General features: G+C 25.8%; 1 protein-coding gene across 1 annotated transcript in view; it reads left to right on the top strand.

Moving 5' to 3' along the window:
- Positions 1 to 17,176, top strand: part of LOC126898318 (uncharacterized) — a 20,904-nt gene extending 3,728 nt beyond the window's left edge. Inside the window, exons 5-17 of the mRNA XM_050672261.1 lie at positions 3,820 to 4,069; positions 5,505 to 5,873; positions 5,937 to 6,249; positions 6,315 to 6,559; positions 7,554 to 7,725; positions 10,209 to 10,450; positions 10,540 to 10,651; positions 10,759 to 10,845; positions 13,463 to 13,597; positions 13,951 to 14,083; positions 14,175 to 14,438; positions 16,752 to 16,910; positions 16,971 to 17,176. Of these exons, the coding sequence (XP_050528218.1) occupies positions 3,820 to 4,069; positions 5,505 to 5,873; positions 5,937 to 6,249; positions 6,315 to 6,559; positions 7,554 to 7,725; positions 10,209 to 10,450; positions 10,540 to 10,651; positions 10,759 to 10,845; positions 13,463 to 13,597; positions 13,951 to 14,083; positions 14,175 to 14,438; positions 16,752 to 16,910; positions 16,971 to 17,053 (2,564 nt within the window). The 3' untranslated portion in view covers positions 17,054 to 17,176. The remainder of the gene's footprint in view (positions 1 to 3,819; positions 4,070 to 5,504; positions 5,874 to 5,936; positions 6,250 to 6,314; positions 6,560 to 7,553; positions 7,726 to 10,208; positions 10,451 to 10,539; positions 10,652 to 10,758; positions 10,846 to 13,462; positions 13,598 to 13,950; positions 14,084 to 14,174; positions 14,439 to 16,751; positions 16,911 to 16,970) is intronic.
- The last annotated feature ends 1,392 nt before the right edge of the window (positions 17,177 to 18,568 follow it).

Below are 18,568 nucleotides of genomic sequence, written 5' to 3'. Positions count from 1 at the left end.
AAAAAAATACGATTTTTGTAAAAAAATTCATTTTTATATTTTTAACTTTATAATGCTATAACTTTTTGAAAGATGTATGGATCAATATAATTTTTTTTTTATAGATGCATGATGTCTTTACCTATCATTTGGTATATATTTTTTTTATATCTGACCCTTTACCTACCCACAGGGGGGGATTTAAAATGACAACTTTTCACAATAAATTTACTTTTTTAACTTAAATTTTGAAAGTGTTCCGGAAAGTCTGACACTTTTATATATATCTTAAATTAAAGCTAATGTAATATACTTTATTATGCAAAAATAAAATTTCGGACTTTATTTTATCTTCATGGTGAAAACAGACATCAAAGTTTATAAAAAAAATACGATTTTTGTAAAAAAATTCATTTTTATATTTTTAACTTTATAATGCTATAACTTTTTGAAAGATGTATGGATCAATATAATTTTTTTTTTATAGATGCATGATGTCTTTACCTATCATTTGGTATATATTTTTTTTATATCTGACCCTTTACCTGCCCACAGGGGGGGATTTAAAATGACCACTTTTTCACAAAAAATTTACTTTTTCAACTTAAATTTTGAAAGTGTTCCAGAAGGTCTGACACTTTTATATATATCTTAAATTAAAGCTAATGTAATATACTTTATTATGCAAAAAAAAAATTTCGGACTTTATTTTATCTTCACGGTGAAAATGGCTACCGAATGCTATTATTGTGTGAAAATTCTCGATTTTATTTTTTACATTTTTAACTTTATAATGCTATGACATATTGAAAAGTGTATGGATAAACATAATTTTTTTAGNTAACTTTATAATGCTATGACATATTGAAAAGTGTATGGATCAACATTATTTTTTTATGAGAAATAATATTTTTTAATAATCCCTTTTTCATTCGACATACTTTATCTTAATTAGGATATTAATAATGAACTAGCAGATCATGTAGCTTTTGGAATAATCCACCAATTTTTTAAAATTAAACACTATCTAAATATTTGCATCGAAGCGTTTTTTTTTGATAGTGATTTTAATCACTGTCAGATATCATTATACTTGATCCATCTATACCACGTCACCACTGTGCCGCGACCCCCCTTTGCTGGGTTTTTTAATATTTAATTACATTAAGTAATCAATAAAATCAATTTAATACACCATTGGTGGATGAAGCGGGGGCAACAGAAGGGACTGCCATTCTTACAACAATGAGAAAACTTAAGGTAACAATAGGAACGTTCCAAAATTATTCACATATATCTAAAGCTTATATAAACATTTTAAATAGAGAGTATTCATTTTTGTTTAAAATACTCATATGTACCATAATCTAGAAAAACTATAAATGTTTTTGGAAGCCAGTTAGAAATCTCAAAAATAAAATATTTTAAGAAATTGAGAGGTAGTATATGTAAATGTTTAATAACTACAATTTGTTTCAAACTTGAAAGTAGATTACTATTTATAATAATTACCATTCATAATTGCATACTTTTGGAATCCCAAGTCATATATATACTGCTTAGGGTGATCCTGTAAAGAGCAAAGTATTGAAATCTGACTTTCTCCTTCCTCCTTTAAGTAGTAATAATACATACACAAATGAATTGTGCAAAATTTTGTCCTGATTAGTTAATGTTAACAGGTGCTGCAAGAAGGTTACAAATTCAATAATAAGAATTTAAGTTTTTATTGTTAATCTTAAAAATTGTGATATTTATAGAAAAATATATTAGAAAAAAATTATAGATCTTACTATATTCTATTTAAAATTTTCTTACAAAAATAGTTAAGTATTTAGCCAGAAAACTAACAAATAACAATATTAAATTTTACGTGTTCTGGTAAAATTGGGGTAAATAGTTAAAACTATTATTTTCAAAAATATTTTTTAAAGTTATATAAGCTAAAATAAATATTTTCGCTCTTCCAGCCTATTTTTTGTAATATGTCAATGTAGTTTAAACTAATTCCTTAAAAACACTTTCAAATAATTTTTCGTACAACAATTTATTAAAAAAAATTTTAATTTTCTAATTTTTACACAAAAATCATACTTTTTTTAAACATTGTTCGTTTTTATCACAAAGGAAAATCCACAAATCAATTTTGTTTTTCAAAATAAAGGATATTATATAAGCTTTAAGTAAAGATGTATATAAAGTATTTTCGGAACATTTTCAAAAGTTTAGTTTAAAAAATTTAAGAAATGTCGAAATTTATAGATTTTAAAATCATAATTTTTTGGGTGATTTACATCATTCATGGGGAACAAGTGAAATTTTTTTAATTTTTGATAAAAAATTCGATGTTAATGTTGTCAACAAAATACAATTTGTGATATTTTGACTTATCGTTAAGAAAATCATCCAGTGAGAGCTGAGAAAAAGACACAAAATAAAAAATAAACACATCATGGTAAAATTAATACCTTTGTAGTTTCCCATCGAAATTAAAATATTAATATAATTGATAAATCATAATTATTATTTTAAGAGTGCTTATGGGTGGATAAGAGTGGTAATAGTGACAGACACAAAAATAAATATTAAATAAACACATTACGGTAAAACTTAGAGTTCGTCAATAATATATTTTTTGATATCAATATTGTACTGAATTTCAGCGATATTATATCGCAATATTGAAAAAAAAATTGTTTGCGATATATTAATATTGTATGAAAAAATAAATCTGTTACAAGATTGTATCATTATATATTGGTTATATTTAATGGATAAAGTTGTTCTTTATTGAATAATAGTATTAATGTTTCAGTGTTTTGTTTTTAAATGATAAATATAATAAAAGATTATAAGTGCTATTTATATTTTTAATTGTTTTGTCATAGATGAAAACAATTTTTCTTCTNTTATATTTTTAATTGTTTTGTCATAGATGAAAACAATTTTTCTTCTTTTTAAAAATAAAATTTAAACTTTTACAGAATAAAAAATTTTCATCTACATCACTATTTCTTTTGAGGCTCAAGAATTGAATATTATTTTTCTGATTGATTTTCAACCAGTTGTTGCTGTATATTTTCCTAATTCTGAAATTTCTTTCTTTAATATCCTCATACATGACTTTGTTCATGTTTTGTTAAAAATAGGAATAACATAAATGCCATGATAAAAACCTAATCTAAGAATAAAATTTTGTATCAATAAATATCATTTTTTAGCTTTTCTCAATTCTATATTTCATAATATATTTTAATATATTATTTTATAGTTTTATCATTCATTCAAAAATTATTTTAATGGTGTTAATTTTACAAGGTCTGTAAGACAATGGGAATTCAAGGTAAATTAATTTTCTAGATGATGTCCGAATATTTACTGTATGTTGTATGTATTATACTCTGCTTAATTTCATCTGGCGGAAAGTAGTGAAAAATTTACTTTTAGGATTTAATTTTTTCTTACAATAAATTTCATATATATAATGGTTTATAGGAATTAATTAAATTTTAATCAACATTTTTATGAAAAAACATATAATGAAAAATGAAGGGTAGTGTAATTACTAAATCACACTATATAGTACCGCAGAAATATTTTTCATTTTAAATTAAAATAAACACCCTAGATTACCCGAATTGTATCTCTAGTTACAACATAATACTATGTTTTTAAGCTAATTAATAAATATTAATAACTTGTAGTAGTGGCTAATAATGTTTCTGAAATAACTTAACAAAATTTATAAATACATAAAAATTTGTTCCTTAGTAAGAATCACATAAAAATATAAAGAATGTAAAAGTGTTATCTTAACTATGATTTTTATTTTTTTAACAGATAAATCAAGGCATAACTGCGATGCTCTGCAAATTGTTTATGATCCAGATTCAAATGGCCTTGGTGATTTGGGTAATCGTATAGGTTCACTAAACATTGGGAAAAAAAGTTTATTTAGGGATCCCAAACTGTCGACATTTGATATTGAGTATGAGAGTAGAGCATTATACATAGTCATTTTTGACAGTGATCGTAGTGATGATGTATTGGATTGTGCACAAATTAATTTAAAAAAATCGATCACACTAAAGTAAATACAACAGTGTTTTTTAAAAACTTAAATTATTTTAAGTATTCATGAAGAATGTATGGGGGACTTGTGGGATCTCAAGGAATACAACTTCATATACATTTTTCTTTAATGCAAACTGTACTTTATAATTTTATTTTTTATTTTACAAATTCATAGATTAAACAATATATATTTTTGTATATCCAATAAAAAATCAGAGTATAAAGAGAATTTAAATTTAATAAAAAATGTGTTAATAATTTTTTTCATTTCAATTTTTAAAAATATTCTGAAAAAACTGCATCTTTTAAACTTATATCAAATTATAGCTTTTAGAATAAATGTTTATTATGAAAATAAACTTTCTGAGTATGTCTTCAATGAGATATTGTCAACTTCAGTAATAAAAAACGTTTTGATTATTATACAGACATAAAGTTTATGAGTCATAGTATGAAAATTTGAGAAAAGGTAATAAATAAGAGAATAAGAAATGAGACATCGGTATCCAAAAATTAGTTTGGATTTATGCCTGGTAAGTCAATAATAGTGTCATTATTTTTTGTGAGACATTTAATAGAAAAGTATAGAGAAAAGAAGAAAACACTGTGTATGATATTTATAGATTTGGAGACAACGTATGATAAAGTATCGAGAGAGGTCTTAAAATAGGCATTAATGACAAAAGGAGTACCGAATAGATACATTAATATAATAGAATATATTACTTGTACCAAGGTAAAAAACACAGGAAGAGTAATAGAAGGAGAGAAGCGTGTGGTGTGTTACACAATAAGAGAATTCTAATGGGGCAGAAAGGTAAGTTCTATAAAACTGTAGTGAGATCAGCTATGATGTATAGTTCAGTGTTGAATGGTTGACAAGAGAATAGAGCAGAGATGAGAATGCTGAAATGGATGAGTTAAGTGACTAGAGAAGATAGGATAGAATTGAATATAAGGGGAGTATAGGTGTAGTGTCAATCGTGGATAAGATGAGAGAAAATAGACTTAGATGATTTGTTTATGTTATGAAAAGAGGGGAATTGAAAGCTGTAATAACAGTTATGGAATTGAATGTTGAGGGAAGATATGAGGATAGCTGAAGTGGGTGATAGTGTCAAGTTGGAGTTATAAGATAAGGGTGGCTGACCCCAAATAATTGGGATATAATAGAGGAAAAAGAAGAAGAAGTAAAAATAACTTTTGGTTACATTTTCCAATTTAAATGACAAAATATTCTTTATGTAATTGTATTTACTAAATAAAGCTTAAAGTACAGGAATAATTGTATACTGATTTCAATTTTATCCTTTTCTCATTATGCTAGGTTCTAACTGTACTGGGTTTTTTAAGTAATTGAGGTAATTTTAGGTAATTAAAAATAATTTTTATATTCAAAAATATCCATAAATTTAATAAAACATCTTACATTTTTATTTGTTTTATTTTAGAGGACTAATAAATGAAACTGATGTTAAAGTTGAATTAATTCTTTGGCAAAAATCTCCATTTGAAGCAACAAATGTTAAGAATAATATTGAAACTAATCAAACTACTGTCACTTTTAGATTACATGAAATGCCTCCTTTACCAAAAATGTATAAAATGTCATTAGAACAAAATATTGATTGTTTAGGAATAGGTAATATTTTTAATCCTAGTAATAAAGTATTTCCTGGGCCTATTGATAAAAAAACTCAGGATAATTATGCTATTGGCGACTTGAGTAACAAATATAATTTTGAAAACTACAGCTGGGATTTATTTTTACCATTATATGGTACAAACAGTATTATTCATAGATCCTTAGTTATATACAAGTAAATATTTTGTTTTTTTATCTATTTTTATATTAAAAATATTGACTAAATTGTTATTTTAAGGAATAATACTATATGGACTTGTAACACATTGTTGCCATTTTCTGGACCTAAATCTCAAATCAAAGTACCTTTTTTAACAGCTGAGGTAGTATTTAGATATCCTTTAGTTGGAAAAATTTTATTTAGACAGCCTCTTGACATTGGTGCTACGGAAACTATTGTAATAATTGAAGGCTTAGTTCATGCAGATGGTACTACACTTGTGAATACTAATCAGCATAGATGGTCTATTAACTCTCAAGCTCCTGATAAAGATTTTTATAGTTGGAAAGATAGATGTAAAAGTTCTGGAACAATATATGATCCTCATAAGGTTGTACAAATTATTTATTTAAAAAAAAAATACATTGGTTAACATAATACCAATTTCAAACTCAGGTTGTGAAAAATAATATGACTTCTCAATGCAGTAAATTTCTTAAATATTGTAGTGTTGGAGATATATCATCTCGTTTAGATAACTTAGCTATTGCAGGCAATAAAAAACTAAGCTCAATAGGTAGACAAATGTTTGTGGATGAATATTTATCATTGTTTGGATTACATTCTATTATTGGCAAATCACTTGTCATATATGATGATCATGGGCCACGAGCCCGAGGGGATCGTTTAGCATGTTCTAAGTAATTTTTTTAATCACATAACTTTTTGGTGGTTGGTTTAAATTTTTGAGATAGTTTTGATCTCACTTAAAATATATATTATTTATTTATTAATAAATAAATTATACATTTATAACTGTAATATCATTTTTCTCTGAAATTTTGTAACTACAAAATAAAACTTTAATTTAATACAATTTTTCAATGGATGCATGAATAATATTAAATATACCTTGTATATATAAATATATATTTATATATTGGTGTTAGAGTTCTATCTTATGTATTATGTTTTGATGCAGCTTATTTATTATTAATTAAATCAGTGTTAATATGTTAGTAAAAAATTATATACACAGTGTTCCGTTTATCATAATCCACTCAATTATTTACAGAATAAAAATATTTGCTCAATATTTTTATTAAAACTTTTTGGATATTTTAGTTACATATTATTCTCAAATTATTAGTTATTATATTGTAAATAGTATGGCTTTTCACTATACATAAAAATTTGATATCAAAACAAAGTGATTTATCAGTGTACTAATAATACAACATTGGTGTATTGATTATTCCTAAATATTATTAACTAATTCTAAATTTTTTAGTTACTGAACTGTTTTGAATACTATGTTCATTATTATTTATTAAAAATATATATTTTTGTTCTCAAGAAATAAAGGCTTAAACAGTTTTTTCAATATTTATTATTGAAATATTGTAGTTTCCATTTTATCACATATTTTGATCAAGACAGCAATTTCTGATATTGGTACTATTTAAGTAATTAATAACATAAAAAAATCTTCAAATAATACAAATATATTTTCAAATGTTATAAGTGATTTTTTAAAAAAAATTATAGAAATTTATTTAAGGCCATTTTTCCTAGATCAAAAAATTATAGTTTATTCTATAAAATAAAAGGAAGAAACCCAATAGTCATACTTATTTTATTTAATTCTAATTTTCTTAAAATACTATAATCTAATAATTTTATTTATTTTAATAGGATAGAAAAAGTTTGGCATAGAAAAGCAGTTGTAAAAGATTGGTATAGTAATTTTGAAAAAAATTCTATAACTGGAAATATTGAGCTTTTTCAGCTCTCTGAATATGATCCAGTTGATTTTGAAATAAACTTACAAGGACTTCAAGGTGCTTACAATTACTATGTTTATTCGGTAATTCTTATTATTTTATTTGTTATTCTAATTCTAAGCCAATACAAATGATTAATGTATTCAAAATAGCCTAATATACTAAGATCATTTTCAGATATATCCATGCACTTAGTTTTGTGTTGTTGTTTTTAAATAATTCCATAGTTCATCTTCAATGATAAATTAGTTTATTTATATCAGACAATAATACTAACAGTAATAATAATTCTGAAAATAACCTATGCAATGAATTTTAAATATGATTTTAAAATAAAATATGGGTATATTTGAAAATATTCCTAATATACATTTAATCTATACAAATTTTATCAACTATATACTAATTTAATACATTTAACTCGCCCAATTTCAGTGATATAATACAAATATTATAATTTTAATAAGATATATGGTTTTACAATCATCATTTAATATTTTTTATAGAATAGAATGCTGGCACAATTTATAGTCATAATTGATTTAACATTTTAGCTTGATGGAAAACTAAGAAGGTATTAATTTTACCATGATGTGTTTATTTTTTATTTTGTGTCTGTCGCTACTTTTTCTCAGGTCTCACTGGACCAATTTTTCTCTTTGATACGTGAAAAAAACACAAATTGTATCTAGTTAACAACATTAACCTAAAAAATTTCCTTCGTTCCCCATAAATGATGTAAATCACCCAAAAAATTATAATTTTAAAATCTATAAATTTCGACATTTCTTAAATTTTTTAAATTTAACTTTTGAAAATGTTCAGATATCATCTATACTTGTCATAACTATGCCAAGCTTACACTGTACCACGACCCTACTATGCTACTGTTTTTTAGCTTCGATGCGAAGCTGAAAAGATATTCGTTTTACTATGTTTTTTTTTTTGTGTCTGTAATGAAGACATTACCTTCAAAAATTAAAAAATTTCCCTCATTTCCCGTAAATGGGGGAAATCTCCAAAAAAATTACAAATTTAAAAATCGCTAATTTTTGACAGTTTTTCAATATTTTTTACTTAAAACTGCCATAACTTTTTAAAAAAAAACCAAATCAATATAATTTTTTTTTTTTATAGATGTATGATGTCTTTACCTTTCATTTGGTATATTCTTTTTGTAAATCTGACCCTTTACCTGCCCACGGGGGGGATTCAAAATGATAACTTTTTAAACTTAACTTTTGTAAGTGTTCTGGAAAGTCTGACACTTTTATATCTTACTTTAGATCTTTAGTTTTTATATCTTAAGATATATCTTAAATTAAAGCTAATGTAATGCACTTTATTATGGAAAAAAAAATTTGTCTTTTGGACTTGTTTTTGTGATGAAAATGACTACCAAATGCTATTTTTGTGTAAAAATTCTCGATTTTGTATTTTACATTTTTAACTTTATTATGCTATAACTTATTGAAAAGTGTATGGATCAATACAATTCTTCTATGAGAAATAATATTTATATCCCTCTTTCATTTGACATACTTTATCTTAATTAGGATATAAATAAGGAAATAGCAGATCATGTAGCTTTTGGAATAATCCATCAATTTTTAAAAATTAAATACTATCTAAAGATTTGCATTGAAGAGCTTTTTATGATAGTAATTTTAATCACTGTCAAATATCATTATACTAGATCCAATTATGCCACGTCACCACTGTAGCACGACCCCCCTGTGCTGGGTTTCTTTTTTTTTTTGTATCTGTCACTATTTTTTTTTTTAGCTCTCATTGAATCTATTTTTTTCAACAATACGTCGAATGATCACAAATCACTGTGTTTACCTTTGTGTGAAGGAATTTCTTACTTATATTAAAATTATTTTTCTATGTGGTTTTTTTTGTGTCTGTAATTCATTTTTCTCAGCTATCACTTGACCAATTATTTTTAACAATATATTAAATGATCACAATTAGTATCTTTTTAAAGATATTATCCGTAAAAATTTTAAAAATATTCCCTTTATCAAATAAAAGATTGTTTAACCAACTTTCTCCATATAAACAATAAAAATGATTAATTTATAATGTTTTTAAAATGTATATTGTTGAATTAATGTCATAAAATGACATAAACCTATTATAAAATTATTCAACTACATAGTAAATCATTCGACTTTGTTAATTTTTAATTTTTTAACTTTATTTGTGTGTTCTGCTACCAGTCTATAATATTCCAAATCTTTTAGTAACATGTTACTCTATAAATTATTTCTAAAAAAATGACTGGGTTTCATCTGAATTTAACAATAGATTTTTACAATTAATAAAAAATTTTATATTACGCTTAATTGAGTAGATTTTTTAACTTTTTGATTGTTTTTTTTAGTTTTAATGCAAAACTAAAATAACGCTTAGCATCACAAGACCAATTCTTTTTATTGTTCTTGTGATGCTGTACATTTTTTGTCTGACCATAAAATATCACAGCTCTCATTAGATCTATTTTGAACTGACACATATTGCTTTTATCTAATAGTTAATTATTATTTTTATATTCACGAAGAACCCAGTTGATGGTGGATTAGATTTACCATGTGAAAGTTCAAATTTACATGAAGTTTGGGATCCTTGGGATAGTAAATTTTTTAATCATTTACGATATGGAGACTGGAGTACAAGATTTGGCTCTATCCAAGGAGAAAGGACAATTTCACTTATTGGTAATGACAGTCATACTCAACTTTTTGGCCAATTGGTGTTTTTAGGTCGATCTGTTGTTATTCATGGTATACCACCAAAGAAGAGGTTTGTTTAGACTATACTAATCATTTAGTATTCATGTGTTAATTCATTAGGTTATGTATTTAATTATATGAACTAAATTTGAAAAATAGATTAATGTGTTCTTCTATTGAAAGAGGGTACTCTCCTATAGAAGCTCGAGAAATTCGAGCAATGGCATCATTTCATAATCCAAATGGATTTCTAAGAGGTTATATTCGAATGGTATGTCTAAAAGTTTTATTACATTTTTTTAATTTTATTAAATTTAACTTCTAGTCTTTATTGAAATAATTTATTTAAGTTCATTCTTTTAATAAAACTTTATTTAGACTCAATTGATTTACAATGATGGAAGTAAAAGTGATACAGTTATAGAAGTTAACTTACATTATCCTGGACCTTATAACAGAAATATGGTAAACTTTATAAACAACCATTATTATATTGTAATATGCATTATATTATCTCCATTCATACAAAACTCATTAAGTCTAAAAATGGTTTTTTTGAAAAGCTTTTTAAAATTGTACAAGAGCTGCTCTTTTAATATCTAGTATAATTAACCATTCAACTAATTTACCTTACAGAAGCACAATCTTCAGTAAGCAAGTTCATCAATTAAAATAAATTCAGTATCCTATTACTGATCTGACACTTCAATTACAATCTCTTAGCCACAGTTTTATAATAGGTGCAAATTTTAATACTAAGCGCCAAACCTGGAGTCACTTCACTAATACTAGGGGATGCTCTACCTGCAACTTTATTATACTAAATAATATTAATACAATTACGGCTAATTCACCTACATATACTTGGCAATCATATGATAACTGCCTTGATACATAGTAAATTGTTTTTTAATTGAAATTACCTATCTTAGCGATCTAGCTTTTGATCACACTAATTCTATAACGTGTTTATCAAGGTAAAATTAAATGATGTATGTTAAGAGACATACTTCCAAAAAAAAAAAAACTTCATTAAATGTCAAACTAAAATCCATTTCTGACAATGAATCATAGACAGTAAAATTCTCAAACCTACTATTACATCAAATATTTAAAAAGCAGTTAAAGAGTATTCGTCTCCTCTCTACAAAAAAATGAACATTAAACTTACCTTCTGAGTTGAAACAACTAATAGCCAAGAAACGTAGAGCTTAGTTTACATGGCAACATACTCGTTACCCAGATGACAAAAAGCAATAAAATTTTTATCCAATAAACTCAAATTTTAATTTAAGAATCATAAAAATAATTCTTATAAAACTCGCCTTCAAAATCTTTTTCTAAGAAATTGATCTTTATGGCAAAAAAAAAATTGATTCTTTGGATAAAAGAGTTAACTTCGCCCCTCAGTTATCTTAATAATACACCAGCTATAACAGATCAAGATTAAGCTGATACTTTGGCCATAGAATTATCTAATGTATTCAACCCTACTCTATTTTTCTACCAGCACAATATATTGAGACAGTAATGGAATTTGTTTAATTACCATTACCCTTATACTTATAACTAATGAATTTTATACTATTATAAAAAACTTGCTAATGGAAAATCGCCTGAAAATGACCCAATTACCAATAAACAACTAGTAAGATATCTTCCTATGAGATTGGTTATGCTCCTAGTCTTCTTCTTTTTCCTCGCCTTAATCCCAACAACTTGAGATCGGCCACCCTTATAAGCAATACTGTATTGGAGTTTTCCTTGATGTGGCAAAAACTTTCAATTCTGTGTGGTATGAAGAACTTCTGTCCAAGTTAAAAAGCATCCATATTATCTTATGCTGAAATCATACCTTGAAAGCCACTTTTTTAATGTTCAACAAAATCTTCACCATTCTACAGTACCGAATCTATGCTGATGTACTTCAAAGTAGCGATATTTTACTATTCTTATACAGAATATATACATTTGATTGTAAGTATTAGAAACAACAGTTCTTAGCATATATTCTGATGACAAAACGCTAATATCTTTCTCAACAGATTATCAAATTACTAGTCTACAAAATTTAAATGCTCTCTCTCGGGTTCAATATGTGACGAAAAAAATAAATGAATCAAAATCCTCTCTTTTTATATTCACTCTCAGGAAATTATGACTGTCCACAGTTAATAACACCATTATTCATCATTGAACTGATGTAAAATATCTAGGATTAATTATTGATAAAAGATCATCTTGAGATCCCCATTTATAAAATAAACTAAACGGTATACTTCACTTATTAAGATCATTATTTTGCTTATATATCTCTCTAAATATCTAATAATGCTCAAATATCTGGTTTCACTCAAATAACCTCTCTGGTCATATAGTATGGTCATTTGGGGTTCAGCAAAGGACTCTAATAAGAGAACAATACATGCTTTCCAAAATATCTGTCTGTGAGTCATAACTGGTGTGCCTTGGTTTGTTTCAAATATGTCACTACAGTCTGATCTCAACATAAATTTAATTGATACTATAGCAACTTTATACTATATGCGATTTTGTACGAAATTAAATTCTAACTGCAAATAACTCATTCAACAATTAGCTTCTAATAACTTACCTGATAATCCAGTCAGACGCCTCAAACAAAAATAGTGCCAAAATTTCATGTACATTAATTAATTAATTTCTTTTCTTTTTCATTTTTACATTACTAAAATCAAATTGAATCAGTAGGTCTAAATCAGACTACTTGAGAGGTCGTGCCCAAGACCTCTGAAGTTAATTATTCATCGTAAAATTATTTACATATTATAAAAATTTGTACAAATCGTAAATTTAATAAAAAGAAGATGATAATTTTTAAAAACAATAAAAGTTATGCAATTTTATGTTTCCTTGGAGTATCTAATATTTTTATTAAACTTTATTCATTGATTAACTTTAATTTTATTTATACAAAGAAGTTAAGTACGGATATATTATAGTAATAATACATTTTTTTATAATAACCCCTTTTTGGACTTTGTGAGTTTTCCATGGTAGATATATATATATATAGATATAAATTTTATTTCTTATATATCAGACAAAAGGTCACAAATGGTCTATATATGTAAATCCAGTTGGTATAGATGCTACAGTGAAAGATTTAGGAACACGTTGTACAGCAGCTGGATATATTTGGAATCCATACTACACTCAATTAGCAGATCCATTAAATGTGAGTTCAAATTTTTACTTGATTACATAAATTTTTGAATAAAAATTACTACAAAATATAGTAATTTATAAATAAAAAAAGTCACTAAAATATACACTTAACAGAGTTAAAACTGTTATTAATTAAAATCTGACTATGATTAAAAACAATATAAAACTAGTGGTTTAATAAATATACGATTTAGTTTTTTTTAATTTAGTTTGCATAAGATTCAGACCCTAAAGAGATTTGTAGCCCCAGTAAATTAAATTCCGTTTTTGGATTGGGAGAATTTTTGAACTACACTAATTATTCCGAGTTTGGTTCTAAATTAAACATCATAAATAATATTTATTTGAATTATTTTGAAATAGAACAAATTGTATGAAGAAGAGTGTGGGCCTGATCAGCCTCTACGATGCTATGTAGGAGACATATCAGGACGTTTAGGAACTATAGATATAGGATCATATTCAATGGTTTTTTCTGATCCAAATTTACCGTTAGGTAAGAATATACATTTTTTAAGTATAAATATTATCTTATTATTTAAAGAGAAAAAGTATTACATTTTATTAACGCATTGATCTACTTTTAGAAGGTGATATTTCTGCTATCGGTAGATCAATTGTCATATTTTCTAAAAATGGTTATGAAAAGTTAGCTTGTGCCAATATTGAATACGATAAAGATATCATAAAATATGTTAATATAAGAAGAACCACTAAATTTGAAACATCAAATTTTTTTGAATCTGTTCGAAACGTTATGGGTGTTCCTGATTGGATGTTAACAGTGGATAGTAGAAAAACAAAAATATTACATAATGGAGCATGTATTCAGTATTTAGTTCATTTTAAAGGTAAAGTTTCACCTCATTTTACTACAAGCTATGGCTTATATAATTAATAAAAAAAAATTACGTCCTTACTAAAATAAATTATATATTGACCCCAATCCAGACATAATAAGCCACATAAATTAAGATAACATTTAATATAGGCAAAACTAGACCTAAAAAAACTAAGAAGAACCAAAAAAAAACATTTGTTTTTTTTTATTTATGATATAGTGAATCTAAGTAGGCTGAGTGTCTTAGCTAGCAAAAAATAAAACAAAATTGACATACATTAAATCTATTATTACTTATCGATAGTAATATTCAGATCTATATAAAAAAGGTAGTTGTTGGCACTATCATCTAAGTTATTGACACTACAATAAGTAGTTATTGGCACTAAATTTAGCATTTTTATAAATTTGTTTTTTTTTTTTTTAAATATTTTAATTTTAAAATTTAATTTTTTTTAATAGTAAAAAACTTAATACTGCAGTGGACAAAATAAGTTCTGAAGTTAAACTTTTCTTACCACTATTCATTACCATATATCAATTTCCATTTAAAAAATAAACAAAAGTGATAAAAATATATAATTTAGCCAGATCTTCACTAAAAGTACAATAATAAAAGATACTAGTTTAAGCCCATACAAAGGCTATTTTTGATATCCACTGATAATAAAGAATCGTATTTTAAATTAAAATGTTTAATTGATAATTTATAAGTCATATAAATACATTAGAAGCCCTTGGTCAAGTCCCTAAGTTATGACGTTCGTTATTAGTTCATTTGATAGCATCGAAGCTTGATCCGAAGACCTTAAAGGGATAAGAAACTGAAGTGCTCAAAACTATTGTACCTTCGGCAGCTTCTATATTAATAGATATTTTCGATACACAAATTAAAATTTTGGAATTTATAGAATCTACTACATTAATTAATATCCGATCAAATAATTTTTCTACTTTTATGAAAGATAATATTTTTAAAAAGGAGTATACTTGTACCACAACAATGGTCACGAACAACAATGATTCATTTTTTAGCTCCTATGCGAAGCTGAGAAGGTAATAATAAATTGAAAAAATCTCCACTTTATCAATTATAAAGTTACTTAAGCCCAGATTTTAAAGATGAGATTAAGAAAAATTGTTTCGTGGTATAGATATAGTCGGTTCCTTAACAAATAACAAATTAAATTACGCCTCTATTTCGTTAGTATTTGTAACTCAAAACGAACATTGGATTAAAGAAATCAAAGATTTTCATAATCATAAATAAATTTCGGTTAAAGGTAAACTGAAATGTTTTAACATTTTCCTGGACGACCGTGGTGTAATTAGTATAGGTGGTCGGTTAAAATATACTAAGTATTTAAATGAAATCTAACACAATCCGTGTCGCAATACTGTTATGAAAACTTTAGATTACTTCATACTGGTCCATGTTGTCATCATTGAACGTTAAATATTGAATAATTGGCGGTCGTGGGTCAGTGAGAAATGTTATTCATCACTGTATTACATGTTATCGATACAAGCCAAACTTACTGTGACCAATTTACTAGCGGAAAGAGATAGTCGTATTTCTTCAGTTCGTGGAATATATAATAGTAGTCCAATTATGGTTAAATCTAATATTGCTCGTATTGTATTGGTATTAATTGCTATAAATAGGTTTAGTTGGTGGAGAAGAGTTAGTCAATTACTTTAACAAATTTGGTCTTCGTGGTCAAAAGATACCTAACGCAACTTCAAAAACGTAATAAATGGGATACTTTAATGGAATACTTGGTGGCGTCGGCATAGTGGCTCCAGTGTCCGGATCGTCGTCGCTGTCCCCATCCTCCTGAGGTTCAGTCTGCGACGACGAATCGACGGTCGGAATATCCTCCTCCGGGGTACAGGTTTGCTCGAGATCGTTTATGGAGCGAACGCTCCGGGTAAGATCTCTAGCGGCCGAACTGATGTAGCTTATAGTCGCTTTATAATACGAAATCGAATTCAGTTGTATTTATAATTCAATAGTTTTATAAATTTGTAATTATGATTAGTAATAAAAACTTAATATAAGAAGTTATAAAAATACAGTGCAAACATATAATTAAAAAAAAAAAATCAAACAAACATAATAATATTTATGAGTAAAACTCAATGTCACTGTGCCAACAACTGCATGTCTGCTCACTAGCTACTATTACAAAAACAATACAAATAATTAGTTGAATTATTGAAAACTAAGAAAAGTTTAAGATCGATAGGAAATTTTTATAGCCAAACTAATTGAATTATCTTGTTTTCTATATTAATAATATATTTGTTTATTTAATTTTAGGAGCTATTGCTAATGAATTAGAATTCGATTTTAGCAAACTTCTTAGTACAGGGCAGTTGCAGTCACAATCATTAAAAATACCTGGGTATTATCCCATTAATAATAAACTGAAAATTCCTTACCAAAGTTGTCCAGTATATAATAAAAAGCAAGCTTCAAGTAATATTTTTAATAATCAAAAATAATTATGGTAATTTAACAATTTTATTTTTATTTTAGATACTTCATCTGCTAAAAAAATAATTAGAAAAGAAATTTATGCTTTTTTAATTTTTATCATAATGTTTTTAAATATACAATAAGAAATTGTTTTATGTGATAATTTAATATTAAGCATTAAATAAGTATAAAAGAGATATTTGTTATTGTTTATTAAGAAAAATGTTTTGTTGTATGTATGTTTGCTTCTGAAATAAATGAAGCCACGTTGTAATAAGTATTATTTTAATTTAATTTGTTAAACATAAATTACTTTAAGAAAAATTGAAGTAACAATGAATGCTTTACTAACATTAATCATCTAATATGAAGTCTTCATTTTTAAATTTACTAGATTTAAATGCATTACATGTATAGCTCATCTCAAAATTTGTATAGATCATACCATATCTAGTTAATTACCGATTGTAGTACGAGCACTGATATTGAATATTTACTACACCAAACAACAAGTTACAGCTTTTGGGGCAGCATTATTCAATATAAATTTATAAATAGAATATATAATTAATATTCACATATGTGGTTCAAAAAACACGACTTCAGATATTTGATCATGTCACCCTCTCCCATTTTTTTTATTTGATATAGAAAACTTATACTGCAAAAATTTGAACTCGTTAAAAAAACCTCTTCCCATGCCGTAATAGGGTTGTTTTTATTTTAATGTATATAATATTTAATGTATAGTTACTTTAAAAGTTTATAACCACGAACCTGTAACTATCGCTCTGAAAATGGTCTTTATGGCAACAAAAATATAATTAAAGTACAATAGTTAAACCTTTAAATACATGGAATGGACCACACTTGAAAGAATTGATACTACAAGGATATTTTACTTTTTTATGCGAATACTTTCAAATTAAAAATTACTAGCCGACTCCTGCTTAAGACTAGAAAAAGCCATCATGTATATGACACTTTCGAAGATTATGTATATTCATTTATAACACAGATTGTCTAACTTGAAGAGGAAAGACATAGTTGAATCGCATATCTAGGAATTATTAAAATACATATCAGAAATAGTATAATTAAATTGAAAAACATCAAATTATTTTATTAATTGCACATTTATCGAATGATAATTCTTCCTGTTCAGATAAATGTATTTCGGACAAGGCACATCTACTTGTGACGGCACTTTTGCAATATGAGTGTAATCAACATTACTATAACCCCCGGAATTCCATATTCATTAGTAAACCTTTTTAGGTTATGAAATCGTTATAGACGTATTAATTAATAGTCACAAGGTAAGATACATTGTGCTAAAATACTTTTGTTTACCTAAGTTTAATTTTTACGTATTTGTTAAAAATAGTAAACATATTAAATCGTAAAGCTGTTAGTACCTATTATGGTAAAATTTTTATTAAATTATTAATTTACTATTTAGTCTAAGTAGTATAATATTTTGCATACTTTGCGCTCTGTACTTAGTGCAGACTTCCTTGATGGGGTTCTAAATATTGACGTCATTAAACTTAGTGCAAGATCTTTTGTTAGTCTAAATGTTTGTACAAATGCCATTTTAGACCAAATTAAAGAATATAACATTTTATTAATGTTAATAGATAAATTTACATATTGTA

Source organism: Daktulosphaira vitifoliae, unplaced genomic scaffold (genome assembly GCF_025091365.1).
Source record: "Daktulosphaira vitifoliae isolate Bord-2020 unplaced genomic scaffold, ASM2509136v1 Scaffold_1, whole genome shotgun sequence".
Taxonomy (NCBI): Eukaryota; Metazoa; Arthropoda; class Insecta; order Hemiptera; family Phylloxeridae; genus Daktulosphaira; species Daktulosphaira vitifoliae.
Note: the sequence above shows the minus strand (reverse complement) of the source record. Positions and strands in the feature narration are given on the sequence as shown.